Source organism: Mobula birostris, chromosome 2 (assembly GCF_030028105.1).
Source record: "Mobula birostris isolate sMobBir1 chromosome 2, sMobBir1.hap1, whole genome shotgun sequence".
Lineage (NCBI taxonomy): Eukaryota > Metazoa > Chordata > Chondrichthyes > Myliobatiformes > Myliobatidae > Mobula > Mobula birostris.
In genome coordinates, this window is record NC_092371.1 from 133,183,196 (window position 1) to 133,206,464 (window position 23,269).

At 40.5% G+C, this 23,269-nt stretch overlaps 1 protein-coding gene across 1 annotated transcript in view; it reads right to left on the reverse strand.

Annotated features, from left to right (window-relative positions):
• Window positions 1-210: 210 nt before the first annotated feature.
• LOC140210901 (dynein axonemal heavy chain 8-like) overlaps window positions 211-23,269 on the reverse strand; it is a 1,093,299-nt gene continuing 1,070,240 nt past the window's right edge. The window contains exons 89-94 of the mRNA XM_072280167.1: window positions 20,818-20,978; window positions 16,002-16,158; window positions 12,366-12,518; window positions 4,535-4,724; window positions 1,653-1,774; window positions 211-591 (exon numbers count right to left, since the gene is read on the reverse strand). Of these exons, the coding sequence (XP_072136268.1) occupies window positions 304-591; window positions 1,653-1,774; window positions 4,535-4,724; window positions 12,366-12,518; window positions 16,002-16,158; window positions 20,818-20,978 (1,071 nt within the window). The 3' untranslated portion in view covers window positions 211-303. The remainder of the gene's footprint in view (window positions 592-1,652; window positions 1,775-4,534; window positions 4,725-12,365; window positions 12,519-16,001; window positions 16,159-20,817; window positions 20,979-23,269) is intronic.

Sequence of the window (23,269 nt, forward strand, 5' to 3'; positions counted from 1 at the left end):
TGTCTGGACTTTGTTTTCCTGATTTGATTCTGTGATTGTCCAATTTTTTTTCTTGTTTGCTTATAAGTCAGTGAATCACAAAATAACTGGACTGAGGGTTAAAACACTGTATAGCTCAAAAATGTAGTTTATTAAATGTTAAAGAACAATGTATTTATATTTACATTTATAAGGCACAATATAATTATAATATTTGTTATTCTCTTTACTATAATCATATAGTGTCATAAATGCAACTGCTAATAACTCATTTCAAGTTCAAACACCATACAGTTAAATTATTTCAAAATTAAACATATTGTTCTACTTGATGTCACAGAGCAGGGCTGCTCCTCTCAGGATCCAGTGGTCAGGTGGCTGAAGTGTTTTCATGCAAAGGGCAGTGACAAACATCAGGTCAGTACGTTGGGGCTTCTTGTAGACTGGGCAGATGTACAGTTTGGGATCTTCAGGTGCTGTAGAATTGATGGCAAATATATAGATGACGGGTAGCATTGTAAACAGAACCTTTGCAGTGGGCTCAGTTAGCCTTGTGTTTCTCCTATCCCAACCCGCACCATCAAGGTAAAGACCATGGATATATACTCCATCCTGCCAAGCAAGCATGCAAAAGTTGAATGTGTAAAACACTAGAGAAAGAAAACTGGTGAAATTTACACTTTACAAAGTGGTTATTCCATTAATGATCACTGAATAATACAGCATACATGCACGGAGTCTTTGACAAGTTACCCAGATAGTGTAACTCAGCTCCTTTCCTAAAGCCTTGCAATTTTTTTCTTCACATATATCCAATTTTTATTTGAAAATTAAAACTGAATTTGCTTTCACCATCTTCAGACATTTTTAAATATTCACTGGCCACAGGTGAAGTGCCAGATGACTAAGGACATAATAAGTGGCAACTTTCTCCAAGGAAGGCAGCAGGGATAGAATTAATTTACATTTGGAAGGCAGGGATTAGTCACAAATCCTGAAGAATGTTGTGACCCATTGGCTATCTTCTTGCCTCCACAGATGCTGCTCAACTCACTGAGTTTGTTCCACATTTCATTATTTTGCTCCAGATTCCTGCTTCTGCAGTCACTTGTTTATTTAAAATAATTGAGAGAAATCTGTTCTAATGAATTAGATTAAAAATTTCAGAGCTAACAAAATGTATTGATTAGGGTAGTGTGATTGATGTAATTTACTTGGACTTCAGTAACATCTTTGACATGATTCCTCATGGGAAATTAATTCAAAAGGTTACAACCAATGGATCCTAAGACAATTTGGAAAAAACAAATACAAAATTGGCTATAGATGGTTAAATGTATTAAAAATAAGATTCCAGCATTTTCCATGCAGTTGATATTGGGTTAAGTGACCTATGGTTTCCTGTTCTTCCTCTTCCCTCTCTCTAACATAGTGGTTATATTGAAGTGATGCTTGCAACAACCCTCCCCCCACCGTGAATGAATTCTGGAAGATCAAAACTGGTGCATCAGTTTCTTAGTGTTTGGCATTTCAAAAGCCCCATGATATAAGCAAACAGTTCTCTATTAAAGAAAACTTAAAGCACAATGTTCAGGCTTCCTCCTCTCTGTGCAATCTGAATTTAACTTTTAAACATGGAACCAACTCAAGGCCATAAATAAATGCATACATACTATAGGTGGTACTTTGATATCTTCTTTCATCAGTTTTGTTACTTCATTGTGCAGAGTGACACTATCCAGTGCCCAACTTTTATGTGCTCGTGTTACTTCCTGCCTCATCGCAGTTAAGAATCCTGTAGACAAAATAAACACAACTTATTTCTTTAGAAGTGAAATGCTATGATGCTGACATTTAAAAAATGCTGGAAATACTCAATAAGACCATAAGATATGGGAGCAGAAGTAGGCCATTTGGCCCATTGAGTCTGCTCCGCCATTCAATCATGGGCTGATCCAATTCTTTCAGTCATCCCCACTCCCCTGCCTTCACCCCATACCCTTTGATGCCCTGGCTAATCAAGAACCTATCTATCTCTCCCTTAAATACACCCAATGACTTGGCCTTCACAGCTGCTTGTGGCAACAAATTCCACAGATTTACTACCCTCTGATTAAAGTAATTTCTCCGCATCTCAGTTCTAAATGGACATCCTTCAATCCTGAATTTATGCCCTCTTGTCCTAGAATCCCCTACCATGGGAAATAACTTTGCCATATCTAATCTGTTCAGGCCTTTTAACATTCAGAATGTTTCTGTGAGATTCTCCTGAATCCGGGGAATACAGCCCAAGAGCTGCCAGACTTTCCTCATACAGTAACCCTTTCATTCCTGGAGTCATTCTTGTGAATCTTCTCTGAACCCTCTCCAATGTCAGTATATCCTTTCTAAAATAAGGAGCCTAAAACTGCACAAAATACTCCGTGTGGTCTCACGAATGCCTTATAGAGCCTCAACATCACATCCCTGCTCTTGTATTCTATACTTCTAGAAATGAATGCCAACATTGCATTTGCCTTCTTCACAACTGACTTAACCTTTAGGGTATCTTGCACAAAGACTCCCAAGTCCCTTTGCATCTCTGCATTTTGAATTCTCTCCCCATCTAAATAATAGCCTGCCCGTTTATTCCTTCCACCAAAGTGCATGACCATACACTTTCCAACATTGTATTTCATTTGCCACTTCTTTGCCCATTCCCCTAAACTATCTAAGTCTCTCTGCAGGCCCTCTGTTTCCTCAACACTACCGGCTCCTCCACCTATCTTTGTATCATTGGCAGACTTAGCCACAAATCCATAAATACTGTAGTCCAAATCATTGACTTACATCATAAAAAGCAGCGGTCCCAACACCAACCCCTGTGAAACTCCACTGGTAACCGGCAGTCAGACAGAATAGGATCCCTTTATTCCCACTCTGTTTTCTGCTGACCAGCCAATGCTCCACCCATGCATAAGTTAGGCAATATCAATAGAGAAACAGTTAACATTTCAAATCAACTTTATTCTTTTAGAACTAGAAATAGTTAAGAGATTAACCAATATTGCAGAGCAGAGAAAGGGGAATGACTGTGCAAGGGTGGAAACCTCAAGGCCAGATATAAGTAACTAATCTTTGTCTTTTTTTGTGAAACCTGAGCTCTATTCACAGCACGTCATCTTCTGACTGGGCACGCTTAAAGCCTTCTGGAATCATCATAGAGTTCAACAATCTCCAATAATGATCTTCTTATTTCAAGTTACTTCCTTTTAAGATTCATTTTTGGTTAGACACATCCCATTACCAACCTCTTTGGCTTTGTACCATAATCCCTGAAATCATTTAATCTCCTATATGCTCTAAAATCCTTTTTTATTCACTCTACCCTTGCACTTTTTGCTGCATTTAAATCTTGTTTTACTGTATTTTAACTTTTCCCAGTTAATCAAAGGATATCATCCTGAATGTTAACTCTGTTTTTCTCTCTCTTTAGGTCTGATGAATGTATTGTAATTTTCTTTGTAATGTTGCTAAATATTGATTTGCTGCTTTTACTGGTGAAATCCTAACAAACACTTGTTGGTTCTGTTCACTTAGAAAATTTTTGCCATAGGATATTGGGACAATTTTATTCCAGCTCTGTTGATTTAGATTCAAATTTCTCCACAGCATATTGGAACCTGTGGGGATCTGTACTTGGCCATCTACACTTAAGCATTCCACTGAAAGAAAGGAAGACTTCTATTTTTTCAGTTCCTTTCAGGATAGCCAAAGGCTCCAGAATCAATGAAAGACTTCAGAAGAATAACCATTTACAACATAAAAAATTCAGTAGCCAATTCACATAGACCAAGCTCCATCTCACAAATTTAAATATGGCTACAAACTGTATTCTTTATGCATTGAAAACATTCCTTTTTTACTGCCATTGATATGGTTGAATTAGATTGTTTGCAACCTCAGCATCTAATTTTCTTGAAATGAATTTTCAGCCACATTCACTCAGCTCATTTAATGTCAAAACTCATTCAGGCCATTTTTATCTGTATATTTTACCACTGCAATAATCTGATTGTTTTTCCATTTTGTGGGCTTCATAAACTTGACCAAAACTTTGCTGTTTCTTAATTATCTCTATCTATCACCCCTGTTCACACAGGTCTACATTAATTCCCAAACCAATACTATCTTAATTACAATTGATTTATAATTTTGGTAACATTCCTGTAAAATGCTTTGTGGTGTTCTATTGCCCTACCTCGATGCACCTTGTCATTGTCTCATTTTGAAAGATGCCACTGAAGCCAAGCATTTACTACAAATAATTATGCAAAAATAATTATGAGAAAAACAGCAGATGCTAGAAATCCATGTAACACACACAAAATGCTAGAAGAACTCAGCAAGCCAGACAACATCTTTGGAAAAGAGTACAGTCCATGTTTCAGGCTGAGACCCTTCAGTAGGACTGGAGAAAAAAAGATGAAGAGTCAGAGTAAGCAAAAAATACCTTTGCAACACCACTTCACATTTTAAATCATGATGTATTGTTCCTTGAATTATTAGTACCTACCCTGGGGATTGAAAAAACCTGTCATCCAAAAGACATTAGGTCTACCCTCAAAGATCCAAGAAGAAAATTGTGTGTTTCTCTCGAGAAGATCCGTGAACCAAAATCCTAAGGTAGAGGAAGCCCAGGAAATCCTCTTCCACCCCTGAGGGACACGAGCATCGTACATGTTGTCCAAGGCATCAGTTAAGTTCTGCAATTATAAAGGCACTGTGTTTTAGGAAAATCAAGGATTCTCCCAGTTGCACATTTGTGTAATACTCAATCGCTATGCAGCTTTTCACCAACTTTAAAGAAAGAAAGAGAAAGAGAAATACTACGATTCGAAATGTGAACTGTGGAGCAGATTCACCTGCAGTTGAGAAAGAAGCAGGTGTTTTAGGAATGAGATAGTATTCTTCAGCTGCTGCAAGTTGTACACGTTCTTAAGGTTCTATCTTATTTTTAATCTTTTAGGTTTTTGACAGAGATTTTCTAAAATTCAACAACCTAAACTGCAACAACCTTAATTTCCAGGAAGTCATTGGCTGGATATAAGACATGGCTTTTGTTTCTAAATTCTTTGAACAGTACTGATATTTGCTAGAATTCCTAACATCACCACGATGAAAACATCCCCATATTTTTTGGAATCTAGTAAAGATTTTCATTCAAATGATTTACAAAATCTTTACAAAATAAGGAATTAGGACTGGAAGTTTCCTGTTAACTTTGCCAGTACAAAACTGCAACAGATGGGAATATAAACACAAATACCTCCCATAGGTTTCCCCTCTTAGTCTCAGCTGGAGGTTCTCCCTCCATTCAGCAAGCCAAGTATAGCTTGATGACATTAAAATGGCATCATATGCAAATGGGTGAGGGCCACAGATGGTACAGGAAGGCAGTTGATTCCTAGAAAAACAACACCTTTTACAAGATGTGGATGAGGCCACATATAGAACATTGTGTTTGGTTTTGGACAACCTGCTCTAGGAAAGATATCATTAAGCTGGAAAGTGCAGAAAAGATTGACAAGGATGTTACCAGAACCTGGAGGAGGTAGTTAAAGAGATTGAGCAGGATTCATTGGAATGTAGGGTGCCATGGTAGTGTAGCAGTTAGCATGATGCTATTATAGCTCAGGGCGTCGGAGTTCAATTCCAGTGTCCTCTGTAAGGAAGTTGCGTGCATGTGTGTTTACTCTGGATGTTCTGGTTTCTTCACACACTCACTCCAAAGATGTACTGGTTAATAGGTAAATTAGTCATTGTAAATTGTGCTTTAATTAGGCTAGGGTTAAATCGGTGGGTTGCTGGGCAGAGTGACTCAGAGGGCCGAAAGGGTCTGTTCTCTAAATTTAAAAAATAAATAAATAAGAGGTGATATTACAGAGGTGCATAAAACCACCAGGGGCATAGATTGGGTGAATACACTCAGTCTTTTCCCCATGAATGGAGAATCAAGATTTCTTGAGAGAGGCAAGAGATGAGATTACTGGAGCCTCGATCAAGATCTTTGCATCTCTTGTGATCACAGGGGACAGGAGCAGAATTAGGTCATTCGACCCATTGAGTCTGCTATGCCATTCCATCATGGCTGATTTATTATCCTCAATCCCATTCTCCTGCTTTCTCCCTGTAACTTTAGATGCTCTGATTAATTAAAAACCTACCAAACTCCACTTTAATTATACCCAATGACTTGTCATCTATGGCAATTAATTCCACAGATTCACCACCCTCTGACTAATTAAATTCCTCATCTTTGTTCTAAAGGGATGTCCTTTTATTCTGAGGCTGTGCCAATGTAGGAAACATACCCTCCACATCCATTCTATCTAGGCCTTTCAATATTTGATAGGTTTCAAAAAGATTCCCCTCCTCCAACAAGTATAAGTCCAGAGCCATAAAATGCTCTTGATGCATTAACCATTTCATTCCCAGGATCTTTCTCGTGAACCTCTTCTACAATGCTACATCCTTTCTTAGATAAGGTGCCCAAAACTGCTCATAATCCTCCAAGTGCAGTCTGATCAATGCCTTATAAACCATCAGCATTACATCCTTGCTCTTATATTCTCAAAATTAATGCTAACATTGCATGTGACCTCCTTCCATCAACTCAACCTCCAAGTTAACCTTTAGGGAATCCTGTATGAGGACTCACGAGTCCCTTTGCACCTTTGATTTCTGAAATCTCTCCACGTTTTGAAAATAGTCTATGCCATTATTCCTTCTATCAAAGTACATGACCATACACTTCCCTACACTATATTCCATCTGTCATTTCTTTGTTCATTCTGCTAATCTGTTTTAAGTCCTGCAAATTTCCTGCTTCTTCAAAAGTACTTGCCCCTCCACATATCGTCGTATCAGCTGCAAACTTAGCCACAAAGCCATTAATTCTTTCATCCAAATCAGTGATGTATAATGTGAAAAGAAGTGGTCCCAACACTGACCCCTCTGAAACACCACTGATGATTGGCAGCCAACCAGAAAAGGTTCCTGTTATTCCCACTCTTTGCCTCCTGACAGTCAGCCAATCTTATATCGATGCTAGTATCTTTCTTGTAATACCACAGGTTCTTTTTTAGCAGCTTTATGTATGGCACCTTGTCAAAATAAGTAAACATACAATGACTCTACTTTGTCTATCCTGTCTGCTATTCCTGCAAAGAATTGCAACAAATTTGTCAGGCTAGATTTCTAACCACTGAAGTCAGGCCAACTGACCTATAATTTCTTGTCTTCTTCTTCTTCTTCTTTGAGTTTTTACAGCAATTGGCATCCACATTGTTGCATTACTGCCATCTTCAGGATTTATTGTCCTTCATTGCCCATTCACTTTAAAGCCGTCTTTCCAGTCCCGTCGCCCTTAAATAACTAAACAACCATTTCCTCCCCTGATCACTCTCCCCATATTCCAATAAACCTTTAACACTGTTCTCTACCAGTCCTATTTTGCGTAATTGTTGTAACATTTGTTGCCTTTCCTGTGCAAATTTCTGGCATGAAATAAGGATATGCTCTACTGTTTCAGTTTCCTGACATAGATCACAAAAACCTGTTGGATGCTTATTTATAATGGCCAGAGTGCCCTTAAGGTTGCTGTGCCCAATTCTCAGTCTACTTATAATTACTTGCTCCTTCCGCTTTATTCCCCTACTTCTTCCCATATCTACTCTGTTCTGAATTGAATGTAAATGTCTTCCTTTTATTGCTCTATCCCAATTCTGCTGCCACTGTTGATTTATTCTTCTCCACACTATGCTCTTCCCCTCTGATTTTGATAGTTTAATATTGACCTCTACAGATCCTTTTTTAGTTGCTGCTTTTGCCAGCTTATCTGCGGTCTCATTTCCCATAGTACCTGAATGTGCTGGAACCCACATGAATGCGATATTTTTGCCTTGTCTAGCCAGTCTTGAATTTGCAAACAGGATTTCATAAAGCAGATCCTGGTGACCTCTAGCTGTACCCGCCTTAATGCTTGCAAGGGCCGATACAGAATAGCTACATATCACAAAATTATTACAATCAACCTGCTCACTCCATTCTAGTGCTGACAATATGGCAAACATTTCAACTGCATATACACTCAAGCAATCAGGTGTTCTCTTGCTAATTTCCACTCGATAACTTGGTACAACAATTGCAGACCCTGTTGCACCTGTTCCTGGATCCTTTGATCCATCAGTAAAAATCTGTACGCCTTTATATTTACATTCCCTGTAACTATGATATTCACTGAGTATATCAGCCGTCTTATTACTGTGCTTAATCTTAAGCAATTCCAAATCTATAGAGGGATTTTCTAACACCCAGAAAGGTCTTTCAGGCCACATCACACTTGGACAAAACTCTTTATCGTATACACCCATATCTTTTGCTGTTTGTTCTCCTGTCTATCCAAAACTTTCTTTTTGTGACCTCTCCTTCTCCCAGCATGTCTGCAACACCCTTTTTGTAGGATGGCTATCACCATGCCCCCTTAAATTAATCCAGTAATTGGCCTCCAGCTGTTTACGCCACAGCCCCAATGACATTTCATTTGCCTCAACTTGGAGTGCACACACTGGGGAAGTTCTAACCGCTCCCAAGCACACCCTTAGAGCCCGAGCTTGTACGATATCCAGTTCTGCCAGCACAGATTTTGCTGCTGATCTGTATACAATACTTCCATAGTCTAATCTTGATCTTATTAATGCTACATAAACATACTTCAGTGATGCAAAATCAGCACCCAATTCCAATCCAGCAAGATACCTCATGACACTTATCACATTTTTACATTTACTAACTACATATCTAACATGTTCTCTCCATGTTAATCTCAGGTCAAAGTGCACTCCCAGAAACGGAAAACTTTCAACTCTCTCCAGGTTACTTCCATACAGATTCAAATTAAGTCCCCTGAACTTTTTCCTTGTAAAGAACATGGCTTTTGTCTTCTCCACTGAAAATTTAACACCCCACTTTGTCCCCCACTCTTCAACTTGATTAATTCCATCTTGCATTTTCGTAACTATATGTTCAATATTTCTCCCTCTTTTCCACAAAGCTTGCCTTCCTTCCTTCTTAAAGAGTGGAATGTCATCCAGTCCTCTAGAACCATTTCAGAATCAGTTGATTCTTGAAAAATCACTAACAATGCTTCCACAATCTCTTTGGCTAACTCTTTTAGAACCTTGGGATGTAGTCTATCTGGTCCAGGTAACTCATCTACCTTCAGATCTTTCAGCTTCCCAAAGCAGACCTTTCACTTCTGCCCCCTAATTCTACAGTTTCTGGCATACTGCTAGTGTCTTCCACAATGAAGACAGGTGCAAAATGCCTATTAAGTTTGTACATTATTTCTAAATTGGAGAAAGGCCTATTTTGATGGTATTAGAAAGAATCTGGCAAGTGTGGATTGGGACAGGTTGTTTTCTGGCAAAGGTGTACATGGTAAGTAGGTGGCCTTTCAAAAGTGAAATTTTGAGAGTACAAAGTTTGTATGTCCCTGTCAGAATAAAAGTTAAAGAGGACAGGTGTAGGGAACCTTGGTTTACAAGAGATATTGAGGCCCTAGTTAAGAAGAAAAAAGGAGGTTCATAGCAGGTAGGAACAAATGAGGTGCTTATGGAATATAAGAAATGCAAGAGAACACTTAAGAAAGAAACCAGGAGGGCTAAAAGAAGGCATGAGGTTGCATTAGTAGACAAGGTGAGGGAGAATCCTGAGGTCGTCTACAGATATGTTAAGAGCAAGATGATTGTAAGGGACAAAATTGATCCTCTGGAAGATCAGAATGGTAATCCAAGGTGGGGGCCAAAAGAGTTTGGGGAGATCTTAACAGAATTTTTTGCATCTGTATTTACTCAGGAGGTAGACACAGAGTCTATAGGAGAGAGGCAAAGTGGCATCAACTTCATGGACCCTATACAGATTACAGAGGAGGAGATGTTTGTTGTTTTAAGGCAACTTATACTGGATGAGTCCCCAGGGCCTGACAATGTGTTCCCTTGGACCCTGTGGGAAGCAATTGCAAAAATTGCCAGGGCTCTACCAGAGATATTTAAATCATCCTTATTGACAGGTGAGGTACCAGAGGATTGGAGAATAGCCAATGTTGTTCCACTCTAAAAAAAACCCAGGAAATTACAAGAAAGTGAGCCTGACATCAGTAGTGGGAAAACTATTGGAAGGTATTCTAAGGGATTGGATATTTGAGTATTTGCAAAGACATGGACTGATTAAAGATAGTCAGTGTGGCTTTGTGCACGGTAGGTTGTGTCTATCCAATCTTATAGAACTTTTCAAGGAATTACCAGGAAAGTTGATGAAGGCTAGACAGTGGATGTTGCCTACGTGGACTTTAGCAAGAGATTTGACAAGGTCCTGCATGGGAGGTTGATCAAGGAGGTTCAGTCGCTCAGCATTCAAGATGAGGTTGTTAATTGGATTAGACATTGGCTTTGTGGGAGAAGCTAGAGAGTGATATTATATGGTTGCCTGTCTGACTGGAGACCTGCAATTAGTGCGGTGCTGCAGGGATCGTTGCTGGGTCCATTGTTTGTCTTCTATTTCAATGATCTGGATGATAGTGTGGTTAAGTGGATCAGCAAATTTGAAGATGACAGCAAGATTGGGGGTGTAGTGAACAGTGAAGAAGACTCATGGCTTGCAGTGGGATCTGGAACAGCCGAAAAAATGGCAGATGGAACTTAATGCAGACAAGTGCAAGGTGTTGCACTTCAGTAGGACCAATCAGACTAGGCTGTACACAGTAAACAGCAAGGCACTGAGGAGTGAGGAACAAAGTTATCTGGGAATACAGGTCCATAATTAATTAAAAGTGGTGTCACTGATAGATAGGGTCGTAAAGAAAACTTTTGGCACATGAGCCTTCGTAAATCAAAGTACTTAGTACGGGAGATGGGATGTTATGTTGAAGTTGTATAGGACATTGTTGCAGCCTAATTTGGCGTATTGTGTACAAACAAGAGAACATTTGCAGCTGCTTGAAATCCAAGGGACATACACAAAATGAGGAGAGTCCCAGTGAAGGGGCTCAGCCCAAAATGTTGACTGTTTACTTTTCCATAGATGCTACCTGGCCTGCTGAGTTCCTCCAGCAACTTGTGTGTGATGCTTGGATTTCTAGCATCTGCAGATTTACTTGTGTTTGTATTAATTTAAATTCCCCAGATGTAGCAGTCAAATTTGAACTTGCTTTACTCCAGGGCTCTGGAATGTAACCGTTACAAAACTATCCCCTTCACTTTTTTATGGCTTTTGAACCAGCATCATGAGCTATATAACCTGCTGCTAACTTGACCTTCTACAATGAGGAAATGCAGATGGTTATGGAGTTTCATATAGAGTCATACAACCTGGAAACGAGCTCTTCTGTGAAGAGTCTGTGCAAACCATCAGGCATCCATCTACACTAATCACATTTTCTTCTTTCCATAATCCCATCAACTCCCCAGAATCTACCATTCACTTACACACTCAGGGCAATTTACAGTAGCCAATTAATCTCCCAACCTATGTGTCTTTGGGATGTTAGAGTAAACTGGAGAACCTGAAGGAAACCCTAGTGGTCACAGAGAGAACTCCACACAGCTAGCACTCAGGGGATTGAACTCAGGTTGCTATTGTTGTGAAGTACAGTCTACTAGATGTGCCACTGTTATGCCCACGGGCACAATTAACCATTGGAGAATGGAGAAATCATAGTAATTGCCAGATAAGGTAGTGTATCCACTATAAAAGGTAGTGGATTCAGCCCAGTACATCACGAGCAAAACCCTCCCAATATTGAGCACATCTACATGAAATGTTGTCATAGAAAAGCAGCATCCATCATCAAAGATCCTCACCAGCCAGGCCATGCTCTTTTCTTGTTGCTGTCATCAGGTAGAAGGTACAGGTGTCTCAGGACTTGCACCTCAGTTATGTTGAACTTTGAATAATGGGCATTTATAACTTTAAAAAAATCTGCATACACTGCAAGTTAAAACCAAAGTAACGCACACAAAATGCTGGAGGAACCAGCCAGGCAGCATCTATGGAAAAGAATAAACAAGTTTTGGGCTGAGACCCTCCTTCAGGTCCTGCAATTTGTGTGTGTGTTGCTTTAGATCTCCAGTATCTGCAGATTTTCTTGTGTTTGTGAAGTTAAAACCAATTTTCTGTTTCTTTGTTTTGATGAAAGATCTTCAACCTGAAAGGTTATCTGTTTCTTTTTCCATGGATGCTGCAGAAACCGCTGAGAATTTTAAACATACTAGATGCAGCTTCTTATTGATTTCATGAGCAGTTGAATGTTCTACGCTTGCTTCTACTTACTACGTTATAATACTGACCTCACTCATGATAATGGTCCCCTCTATAGCCAGCTGTAAGTCACCCAGGCAGAGCCGAAGCATTGTAATAACCTTCTGCATTCGGTCAATTTCTTGTCGAAGGAAAATATTCATAGAATTCAAAATACCCATTTTTATGAGATGAGCTTTCACCTACCAAAATAAACAGTTTATTTTCTCAGGATGCTATTATCAGCTTCAATCCCGTCTATCTATAAAGTGACGTATAAATTTTGTTTAGTAAATTTTTTTTACAGCAGCAAATACATTAACCACATTAAAGGTGTAATAGAAAGTCCAGTTGATTTAAAGCAGGAGTCCCCAACCTTTTTCGTACTGCGGACCGGTTTCATATTGACAATATTCTTGCGGACCGGCCGACCGGGGGGGGGGGGGCGGGGGGTAGGGTTGCCAACGTACAAGAGTAGCAGTCAAATACGTTGGGTTTACCCCGATTAAGACTACAATGACCATGAAGTCTTGCGCGGGCACCAGTGCGCATGCGTTTACGTGCCGATTTCTTAAAAATTGTTTTCGCCGATTCTGTTGGCGGCGGTGGCGGTGTGTGTTAATCACGACCGGAATATAGGTGATAAGTGGCTAATACACTCAATTTCGTTTCTAAAAGGGTCTATCTAACGAATTTATTATTAAACACACAGCGCATATTTTCCTCGCATGAATATAGCGATAAGACAATTATCAGGGGAGGACAGGGGAGCTTTGAAGTGTTGAACGAACTTCCAGTAGAAGTGGTGGAGGCAGGCTCGATATTATCATTTAAAGAAAAATTGGATGGGTATATGGACAGGAAAGGAATGGAGGGGTATGGGCTGAGTGCAGGTCGGTGGGACTAGGTGAGAGTAGCGTTCGGCACGGACCAGAAGGGGCGAGATCGCCTGTTTCCATGCCGTAATTGTTACATAGTTATATAAGTCACTTATAATAGCATCATAACATTTTAAGTAACGTTTGGATATCAAACACACAGCGCATATTTTCCTCGTATGAACATATAAAATCATTGCAACGCACCAATATCGCTGAATCAGTGAGAGCCCTGGGCTTGTTTTCCCGCAACAAGATGGTCCTATCGAGGGGTGATGGGAGATTGAGGAAGATAAGAAACGCAAGAGAAGAGTTAAAGAGCAAATCAGGAGGGCTAAAAGAAGATATGAGGTTGTTCCATCAGACAAGGTGAAGGAAAATCCCAAGAGCTTGTACACATATATTTTGAGCAAAAGGATAGCAAGGGACATTTGGAAATTGGGAGACCTTCAAAAATAAAAATTTGAGAGTGCAAAGATTGTATGTGCCTGTCTGAATAAAAGATAGAGATAACAAGTGTTTATCCTTGGTTTTCAAGAGATATTGAGGCCATGGTTAAGAAAAGAGAAAAGTATAGACAAGTAGGAGCAAATAAGGTGGTTATGGAGTACAAGAAATGCAAGAGAACAGTTAAGAAATAAATCAGGAAGGCTAAAAGAAGGCTTGAAGTTGCTCTAGCAGACAAGGTGAAGAAGAAGCAACACACACACAATGCTAGAGGAACTCAGCAGGCTAGGCATCATCTATGGGAAAGAGTATAGTCGACGTTTTGGGCTGAGACCGAGAAGGGTATTGGCTGAAACATTGACTGTAGTCTTTTCTATAGATGCTGCCTGGCCTGCTGAGTTCCTCCAGCATTTTGTGTGTGTTGCTTGGATTTCCAGCATCTGCAGATTTTCTTTTGAAGGTGAAGGAGAATCCTAAGGGATTCTACAGGTACGTTAATGCAAAAGGATTGCTAGGGACAAATTGGTCCTCTGGAAGACCAGAATGGTAGTCCATGTGTGGAGCCAAAACAGATGAGGGAGATCTTAGATGCATTCTTTGCATCTGTAATTACTTGGGAGACGGACACAGTCTATAGAAGTGAGGCAAAACAGCATCAACTTCATGGACCTATACAGATTACTGAGGAGGAGGTGTATGCTACGCTGAGGCAAATCAGGGTGCATAAATCCCCAGGGCCTGACAAAGTATTCCTTTGGACCCTATGCAAATCATGCAGAAATTGCCAGGGCTCTAGCAGAGATATTGAAAACATCCTTAGCAACAGGAGAGGTACCAGAGGATTGGAGGATAGCCAATGCTGTTCTGCTGTTTAAAAAAGGTTCTAAACAGAAACAGGAAATTATAGGCTGGTGAGTCTGACATCAGTTGGGGGTAAGTTATTGGAAGGTATTCTAAGGGACCAGATATATAAATATTTGGATAGACATGGACTGATTCAGGATAGTCAGCATGGCTTTGTGCATGGTAGTTCATGTCCAACCAATCTTATAGAGTTTTTCGAGTAAGTTACCGGGCAAGTGGATGAAGGCAAGCAGTGGATGTTGTTTACATGGACTTTAGTAAGGCATATGACATGGTTCCACATGGGAGGCTGGTTAAGAAGGTTCAGTCGCTTGGCATTCAGGATGAGGTAGTAAATTGGATTAGATAGACACAGGCTTTGTGGGAGAAGCCAGAGAATAATAGTAGAAGGTTGCCTCGCTGAATGGAGGCCTGCAACTAGTGGCATGTCGCAGGGATTGGTGCTGGGTCCTTTGCTGTTTGTCATCTATATCAATGATGTGGATGATAATATGGTTAACTGGATCAGCAAATCTGTGGATGACACCAGGATTGGGGGTACAATGGACAGTGAGGAAGGCTATCATGGCTTGCAGAGGAATCAGCATCAGCTGAAAAAATGGACTGAAAATGGCAGATGGAATTTAATGCAGACAGGTGCAAGGTTTTGCACTTCAGTAGGACAAACCAGAGTAGGTTTTACTCAGTGAATGGTAGGGCACTGAAGAGTGTGATAGAACACACGGAATATAGATACATAATTTGTTGCAAGTGGCATCACAGGTAGCTAGGGTCATAAAGAAAGCTTTTGGCACACTGGCCTTCATAAATCAATGTATTGTGTTCAGAAAATGGGATGTTATGTTGAAGTTGTATAAGACATTGGTGAGGCCTAATTTGGAGTAGTGTGTGCAGTTTTGGTCACCCATCTACAGGAAAGGTGTAAACAAGAAGATGTAGTTGGTCCTGGAGGACCTCAGTTATAAGGAAAGATTAAATAGGTTAGGACAGTATCCTTTAGGATGCAGAAGATTGAAAGGAAATTGATAGAGGTATACAAAATCTTGAGGGGTATAGATAGGGTAAATGCATGCAGGCTTTTTCCACTGATGTTTGGGTGGGACTACAACCAGACGTCATGGCTAATTCTGCTCCTATGTTTTATGATCTAAGCTTAAGGGTGAAAGATGAGAAGTTTAAGGGGAGCATGAGGCGAAACTTCTTCACTTACAGGGTTGTGAGAGTGTAGAATGAGCTGTCAGCGCAAGTGGTCCATACGAGCTCCATTTCAAAGTTTAAGAGCAGTCTGGATAGGTACATGGGTAGTAGAGATATGGAGGGCTATGGTCCCAGGGCAGGTTGATGGGAGTAGGCAGTTTAAATGATTTCAGCATGGACTAGGTGGGCCAAAGAGCCTGTTTCTGTGCTGTGCTTCTCTATGACTCTTTCCAAAACTGGTCAATAAGGACAGAACTCAGTAATTCCTTTGATGCCCTTGAATCCATAACAGTAATATACCTCATGTGCTATATAATCTGGAGGCAGTTGTTTCAGCATACTCTCAGCAAGTTTAAAGACTATGGCCTCTCGAGTCTCTCCTCCTCCACCACCACTTTCCTTTGGCTGAATATTGGTGATAGTGTTGAGAATTTCAGCTGCAGAGTTACTCTGATACCTGAACAAATGGAGAAGATTGTTTTAGGCTCAAGAACCCACTTTTGTAGTAGTCATTAACAGCTCAGTGCTTAGTAGCTGGCTCAAGGGGATATCAGAATAAAATAAGAAATAAGAACATAAGAAATAGGAGCAGGAGTAGGACATCTGACCCTTGAGTCTGTTTCATCTTTCAATAGGATCATGGCTGATCTGGCCATGGATTCATCTCCACCACCCTTTCTTTCCTCATAACCCTCAATTTACCTGCTATGCAAAAATCTATCAAACCGTATCTTAAATATATTTAATGAAGGAACCTTTATTACTTCCCTGAGCAGAGAAATCCACAGATTTACTATTCTCTGGGAAAATCAGTTTCTTTGCATTTCCATCCTAAATCTATTCCCTCAAATCTTGAGGCTATCTCCCTTAGTTCTAGTTGTACCAGTGGAAACAACTGCCTCTATCTTATGTCCTTTTTATAATTGTATATATTTCTATAAGATCTTCAGAATTCTTCTGAATTCCAGCAAGTATAGTTCTTCATAGGCTAACCCCTCACCTTTGGAATCAGCCTGGTAAGTGTCTTCTGCAACACCTCCAAACCCTTTCTGCAAGTAAGGAGATCAGAACTGCATACAGTATTTTAGGTGTGGCCTCATCAGTACCTTGTACAGTTGCAGCATATCCTCCCTGCTCTTAAATTCAATCCATCTAGCAATGAAGGCCAACATTCCATTTGCCTTCTTGATAACCTGTTGCACCCGCAAATCAACTTTTTGGGTTTCATGCACAAACAATCCCAAGTCCCTCTTAAGACCATAAGACAAAGAAGCAGAAGTAGGCCATTCGGCCCATCGAGTCTGCTCCGCCATTTTATCATGAGCTGATCCATTTTCTCCTATTTAGTCTCACTCCCCTGCCTTATCACCATGACCTTTGATGCCCTGGCTAGTCAGATACCTATCAATCTCTGCCTTAAATACACCCAATGACTTGGCCTCCACTGCTGCCCGTGGGAACAAATTCCATAGATTCACCACCCTCTGACTAAAAAAATTTCTTCGCAATTCTGTTCTGAAAGGGCACCCTTCAATCCTTAAGTCATGCCCTCTTGTACTAGACTCCCCCATCATGGGAAACAACTTTGCCACATCCACTCTGTCCATGCCTTTTAACATTCGAAATGTTTCTATGAGGTCTCCCCTCATTCTTCTAAACTCCAAGGAATACAGTCCAAGAGCGGACAAACGTTCCTCATATGTTAACCCTTTCATTCCCGGAATCATTCTAGTGCATCTTCTCTGTACCCTCTCCAACGTCAGCACATCCTTTCTCAAATAAGGAGACCAAAACTGCCCACAGTACTCCAAGTGAGGTCTCACCAGCGCCTTATAGAGCCTCAACATCACATCCCTGCTCCTATACTCTATTCCTCTAGAAATGAATGCCAACATTGCATTCGCCTTCTTCACTACTGACTCAACCTGGAGGTTAACTTTAAAGGTATCCTGTACGAAGACTCCCAAGTCCCATTGCATCTCAGAACTTTGAATTTTTTCCCCATTTAAATAATAGTCTGCCCATTTTTTCTGCCAAAGTGCATAACCATACACTTTCCAACATCGTACTTCATTTGTCACTTCTCTGCCCATTCTTCCAATCTATCCAAGTCTCTCTGCAGACTCTCCGTTTCCTCAGCACTACCGGCCCCTCCACCTATCTTCATATCATCAGCAAACTTAGCCACAAAGCCATCTATTCCATAATCTAAATCGTTGATGTACAATGTAAAAAGAAGCGGCCCCAACACTGATCCCTGTGGAACACCACTGGTAACCGGCAGCCGACCAGAATAGGATCCCTTTATTCCAACTCTCTGTTTCCTGCCAATCAGCCAACGCTCTATCCACGTATGTAACTTTCCCATAATTCCATGGGCTCTTATCTTGTTAAGTAGCCTCATGTGTGGCACCTTGTCAAAGGCCTTCTGAAAATCCAAATATACAACATCCACTGCATCTCCCTTGTCTAGCCTACTGGTAATTTCCTCAAAAAATTGTAATAGGTTTGTCAGGCAGGATTTTCCTTTAAGGAATCCATGCTGAGTTCTGCCTATCTTGTCATATGCCTCCAGGTACTCTGTAACCTCATCCTTGACAGTTGACTCCAACAACTTCCCAACCACGGATGTCAAGCTAACAGGTCTATAATTTCCTTTTTGCTTCCTTGCCCCCTTCTTAAATAGCGGGGTGACATTTGCAATCTTCCAGTCCTCCGGAACCATGCCAGAATCTATCGACTTTTGAAAGATCATCGCTAATGCCTCTGCAATCTCCGCAGCTACTTCCTTCAGAACACGAGGGTGCATTCCATCTGGTCCAGGAGATTTATCGACCTTTAGTCTATTCAGCTTCCTGAGTACTTTCTCTGTCGTAATTGTGACTGCGCACACTTCTCTTCCCTGCCACCCTTGAGTGTCCGGTATACTGCTGTCTTCCTCAGTGAAGACTGATGCAAAATACTTGTTCAGTTCCTCTGCCATCTCCTCATCTCCCATTACAATTTCTCCAGCATCATTTTCTATCAGTCCTATATCTACTCTCACCTGTCTTTTACTCTTTATATACTTGAAAAAGCTTTTAGTATCCTTTTCGATATCATTTGCTAGCTTCCTTTCATAGTTAATCTTTTCTCTCTTAATGACCTTCTTGGTTTCCTTTTGTAAGGTTTTAAAAACTTCCCAATCCTCTCTCTTCCCACTAATTTTTGCTTCCTTATTTGCCCTCTCTTTTGCTTTAACTTTGGCTTTGACTTCTCTTGTCAACCACGGTTGCATCCTTTTTCCACTCGAAAATTTCTTCTTTTTTGGAATATACCTGTCTTGCACATTCCTCATTTCTCGCATAAACTCCAGCCACTGCTGCTCTGCTGTCTTTCCCGCCAGTGTCTCTTTCTAGTCAACTTTGGCCAGTTCCTCTCTCATGCCACTGTAATTTCCTTTACTCAACTGAAATACCGACACATCAGATTTCGGCCTCTCTTTTTCTAATTTCACATTGAACTCAATCATGTTATGATCACTGCCTCCTAAGGGTTCCTTCACCTCAATCTCTCCAAACACCTTCAGAGTAGCATGCTGCAATTTTTCACAAATCAAGTAATAATAGAATCAGGAATAGGTCATCTGGCCCTTTGCATTTACTCCATAATTCAAGAAAGTGCAGGAGTCTAAAGACCCACACCAATAATTTTGCTCACCCCATCACTATTTCCCAAAACCTATATACTTAATTACAAGGTCTCTTCATCTCATGTTCTTGATTTATTTATTTATTTATCTTTTGTATCTGCACAATTTATTGTCTTTTGCACTTTGATTGTTTGTCCATCCTGTTCGGTGTGGTCTTTCATTGATTCTATTACAGTATGTTTCTTGGATTTACTGTGGATGTCCACAAGAAAATTAATCTTAAGAGTTGTATACAGTGACATCTATGTACCTCGATAATAAATTTACTTTGATCTTTGAACTATCACACTACGACACTCAATTTATACCACTACATTTCCTCCTCGTTTATTAAATCTGCTATCCTTGAAGCTTTCCACTCTCCTGATTAGTTTTTAAGTCCTACCTTAACCCTCATTACGTGACTTGTAAGGACACTAGTTCCAGCACTATTCAGGTAGATCCTGTTGTAACCTTAGGCAACCTTCTTCACTGTCCATTATAACACCAATTTTGGTGTTTTCTGCAAACTTACTAATCAGGACTTCTACATTCTTATCCAAATCATTCACAAATATAACAAAAGAAGTGGACCCAGCATTGATCTCTGTGGCACACCACTGGTCACAGGTCTCCAATCTGAAAAACAACACTCTCTGACTCCTTCCACCAAGCAAATTTGTACCCAGTTGGCTAGCTCACCCTGGATCTCAGATGGTCTCACCTTCTGGACTAGCCTATCATGTGGGACCTTGTGAAAAGCCCTTGCTAAAGTTTACATAGACGTTTACCACCCTACCTTCATTATTCCACTTGGTCATCTCTTCAAAAATCTAAATTAAATTTGTGAGACATGATTTCCCGTGCACATTTCTGATTCAGAATCCATTCTTTGAAACAGGATGAGACACTTCTTCCTAAAGCTCTATGATGAGCGGTCTTAGACTTCAGTTCAGTAGCGTCCTCAAAGCTAGACGTATTAAGGATCTGCAAATCATTTTATGTCAGTATGTGTGACAAGAAGGACAGAGAGAGCACAGCCTTATGGAACTACCCGTCCTCTATCTGAAACATTTCAGACAACAGAAAATGAGGAAGTCTAAATCACCCATTCCCCTTCCTAAGAAGTGACAAGATTTGGCTATTCCTTTAAAGGGAATAAACCTCTCAGATTGAACAACTCCGGAGCCAAATTGTAATTTGCTCTGTAGGACTGGATAGGCCCAGACCTTCGACTAATATCAGGTAGTATGTCACCTACAAGCAGAAGGGAGAGGGAGAGAGGAGACCAGCCTTACCTCATTGTTAAATGTGGATTACAAGTTTAGTATTCAGGCAATCTGTTCTCTTGTGATGGTTATAGGCACCAATATGGAACATAATAACAACGATTAATCTTTCCTATATTTAAAATAATAGATAAGCATTAACAAGTATGCTACTCACGTGATATCAGCATTTGGGTGAAGGCCAAACACCTGAGGAGTGTCAGTAATGGGCAGAGTCTGAATGTACTCTAGATAACTCTCGATGTTTGGACATATTGGAATAATATAACCAGTATAAAAACAGAATTTGGAATCAAACATCTTCTCATTGAACCACACCTGCAGATGGAATAAACAAAGCAGCTACCTCAAATGTATTTTGCCATAAAATATAACTTATTGTTCCAAATAAAGTTACATCTTCATCATCTTTGGTCCCCACAACCAAATCTTTTATCAACTGCTCTTAGAATTCCATAATATATTTTCTCTCCTATCATTCTTAACCACTCTGTGTCCAGCAATTAGGTTTCCACTAAATCTTAAAGCTGATGATATCTGCCCTTTCTCCTCCTTCCTTCCCTGCACCAGTCCGGGCTGTAGCCTTTAAGATCAGACATTCTTGTCTAGATAAGGTCACAGACAGCACAGAAAAGGGCTTTTTGACCCAAATCATCCATGCTGACTGGCCTATATACACTAATCCAATTTGCTTACATTACTTGTTATGTATCCTCATCCAAATGCTTTTTAAGTATTATAATTTATTGGCCTTTACCACCAGCTTGTTCCATATAACCACCATAGTGTAAGATTAAGACTTCTTCTTAATGTCTCCCTCCTCATGTTAAACTTATGCATTCTAATTTTAGGCTCACTTATTCTGGTTACATAACTGATTATCAACCCTTTCTGTGGATCTCATCATCTTATAAACCTCTATCAGGTCACCCCACAGCCTTCTATGATGCAAAAATAACCCCAAGTTATCCAATTTTTCCCTGTAACTAAAGCTATCCACTTCAAGCAATGTTTTGGTGAATCTCTTCTTTCCTCTCCCTATTGCTACCATATCATTCCTAGACTGTGACAATCAGAGCTGTGCACAATACTACAAATGCAGCCTAACGAATGTTTTCTAAGACTCAGAATCAGAATCAGAATCAGGTTTATTATCACCGGCATGTGACATGAAATTTGTTAACTTAGGAGCAGCAGTTCAATGCAATACATAATATAGAAGAGAAAAAAAAAAGAAATATATGAAAAAATAAGTAAGTAAATCAATTACAGTATACATACATTGAATAGATTAAAAACATGCAAAAAACAGAAATACTGTATATTTAAAAAAAGTGAGGTACTGTCCAAGGGTTCAATGTCCATTTAGGAATCGGATGACAGAGGGGAAGAAGCTGTTCCTGAATCGCTGAGTGTGTGCCTTCAGTCTTCTGTATCTCCTACCTGATGGTATCAGTGAGAAGAGGGCATGTCCTGTGTGTTGGAGGTCCTTAATAATGGACGCTGCCTTTCTGAGACACTGCTCCCTGAAGATGCCCTGGGTACTTTGTAGGCTAGTACCCAAGATGGAGCCAACTAGATTTACAACCTTCTGCAACTTCTTTCGGTCCTGTGCAGTAGCCCCCCCCCCCCCCCCCACCATACCAGACGGTGATGCAGCCTGTCAGAATGCTCTCCATGGTGCGTCTAAAGAAGTTTATGAGTGTATTTGTTGACATGCCAAATCTCTTCAAACTCCTAATAAAGTACAGTTGCTGTCTTGCCTTCTTTATAACTACATCAATATGTTGAGACCAGGTTGGATCCTCAGAGATCTTGACACCCAGGAACTTGAAGCTGCTCACTCTCTCCGCTTCTGATCCCTCTATGAGGATTGGTATGTGTTCCTTCATCTCACCCTTCCTGAAGTCCACAATCAGTTCTTTCATCTTACTGATGTTGAGTGCCAGGTTGTTGCTGTGGCACCACTCAACTAGTTGGCATATCTCACTCCTGTACACCCTCTCGTCACCACCTGAGATTCTACCAACAATGGTTGTATCGTCAGCAAATTTATAGATCGTATTTGAGCTACGCCTAGCCACACAGTCACACACCCCTGAGGTGCACCAGCGTTGATCGTCAGTGAGGAGGAGATGTTATCACCAATCCATGCAGATTGTGGTCTTCTGGTTAGGAAGCTGAGGATCCAATTGCAGAGGGAGGTACAGAGGCCCAGGTTCTGCAACTTCTCAATCAAGATTGTGGGAATGATGGTATTAAATGCTGAGATATAGTCGATGAACAGCATCCTGACATAGGTGTTCGTGTTGTCCAGGTGGTCTAAAGCCGTGTGGGGAGCCATTGAGATTGTGTCTGCTGTTGACCTTTTGTGGGGATAGACAAATTGCAATGGGTCCAGGTCCTTGCTGAGGCAGGAGTTCAATCTAGTCATGACCAACCTCTCAAAGCATTTCATCAGTGTCGATGTGAGTGCTACCGGCTGATAGTCATTAAGGCAGCTCCAGTATAATTTTTGCCTTTTTAAAGCAAGTGGGAACTTCCGCCCGTCGCAGTAAGAAGTTAAAAATGTTCTTGAATACTCCCACTAGTTGGTTGGCACAGGTTTT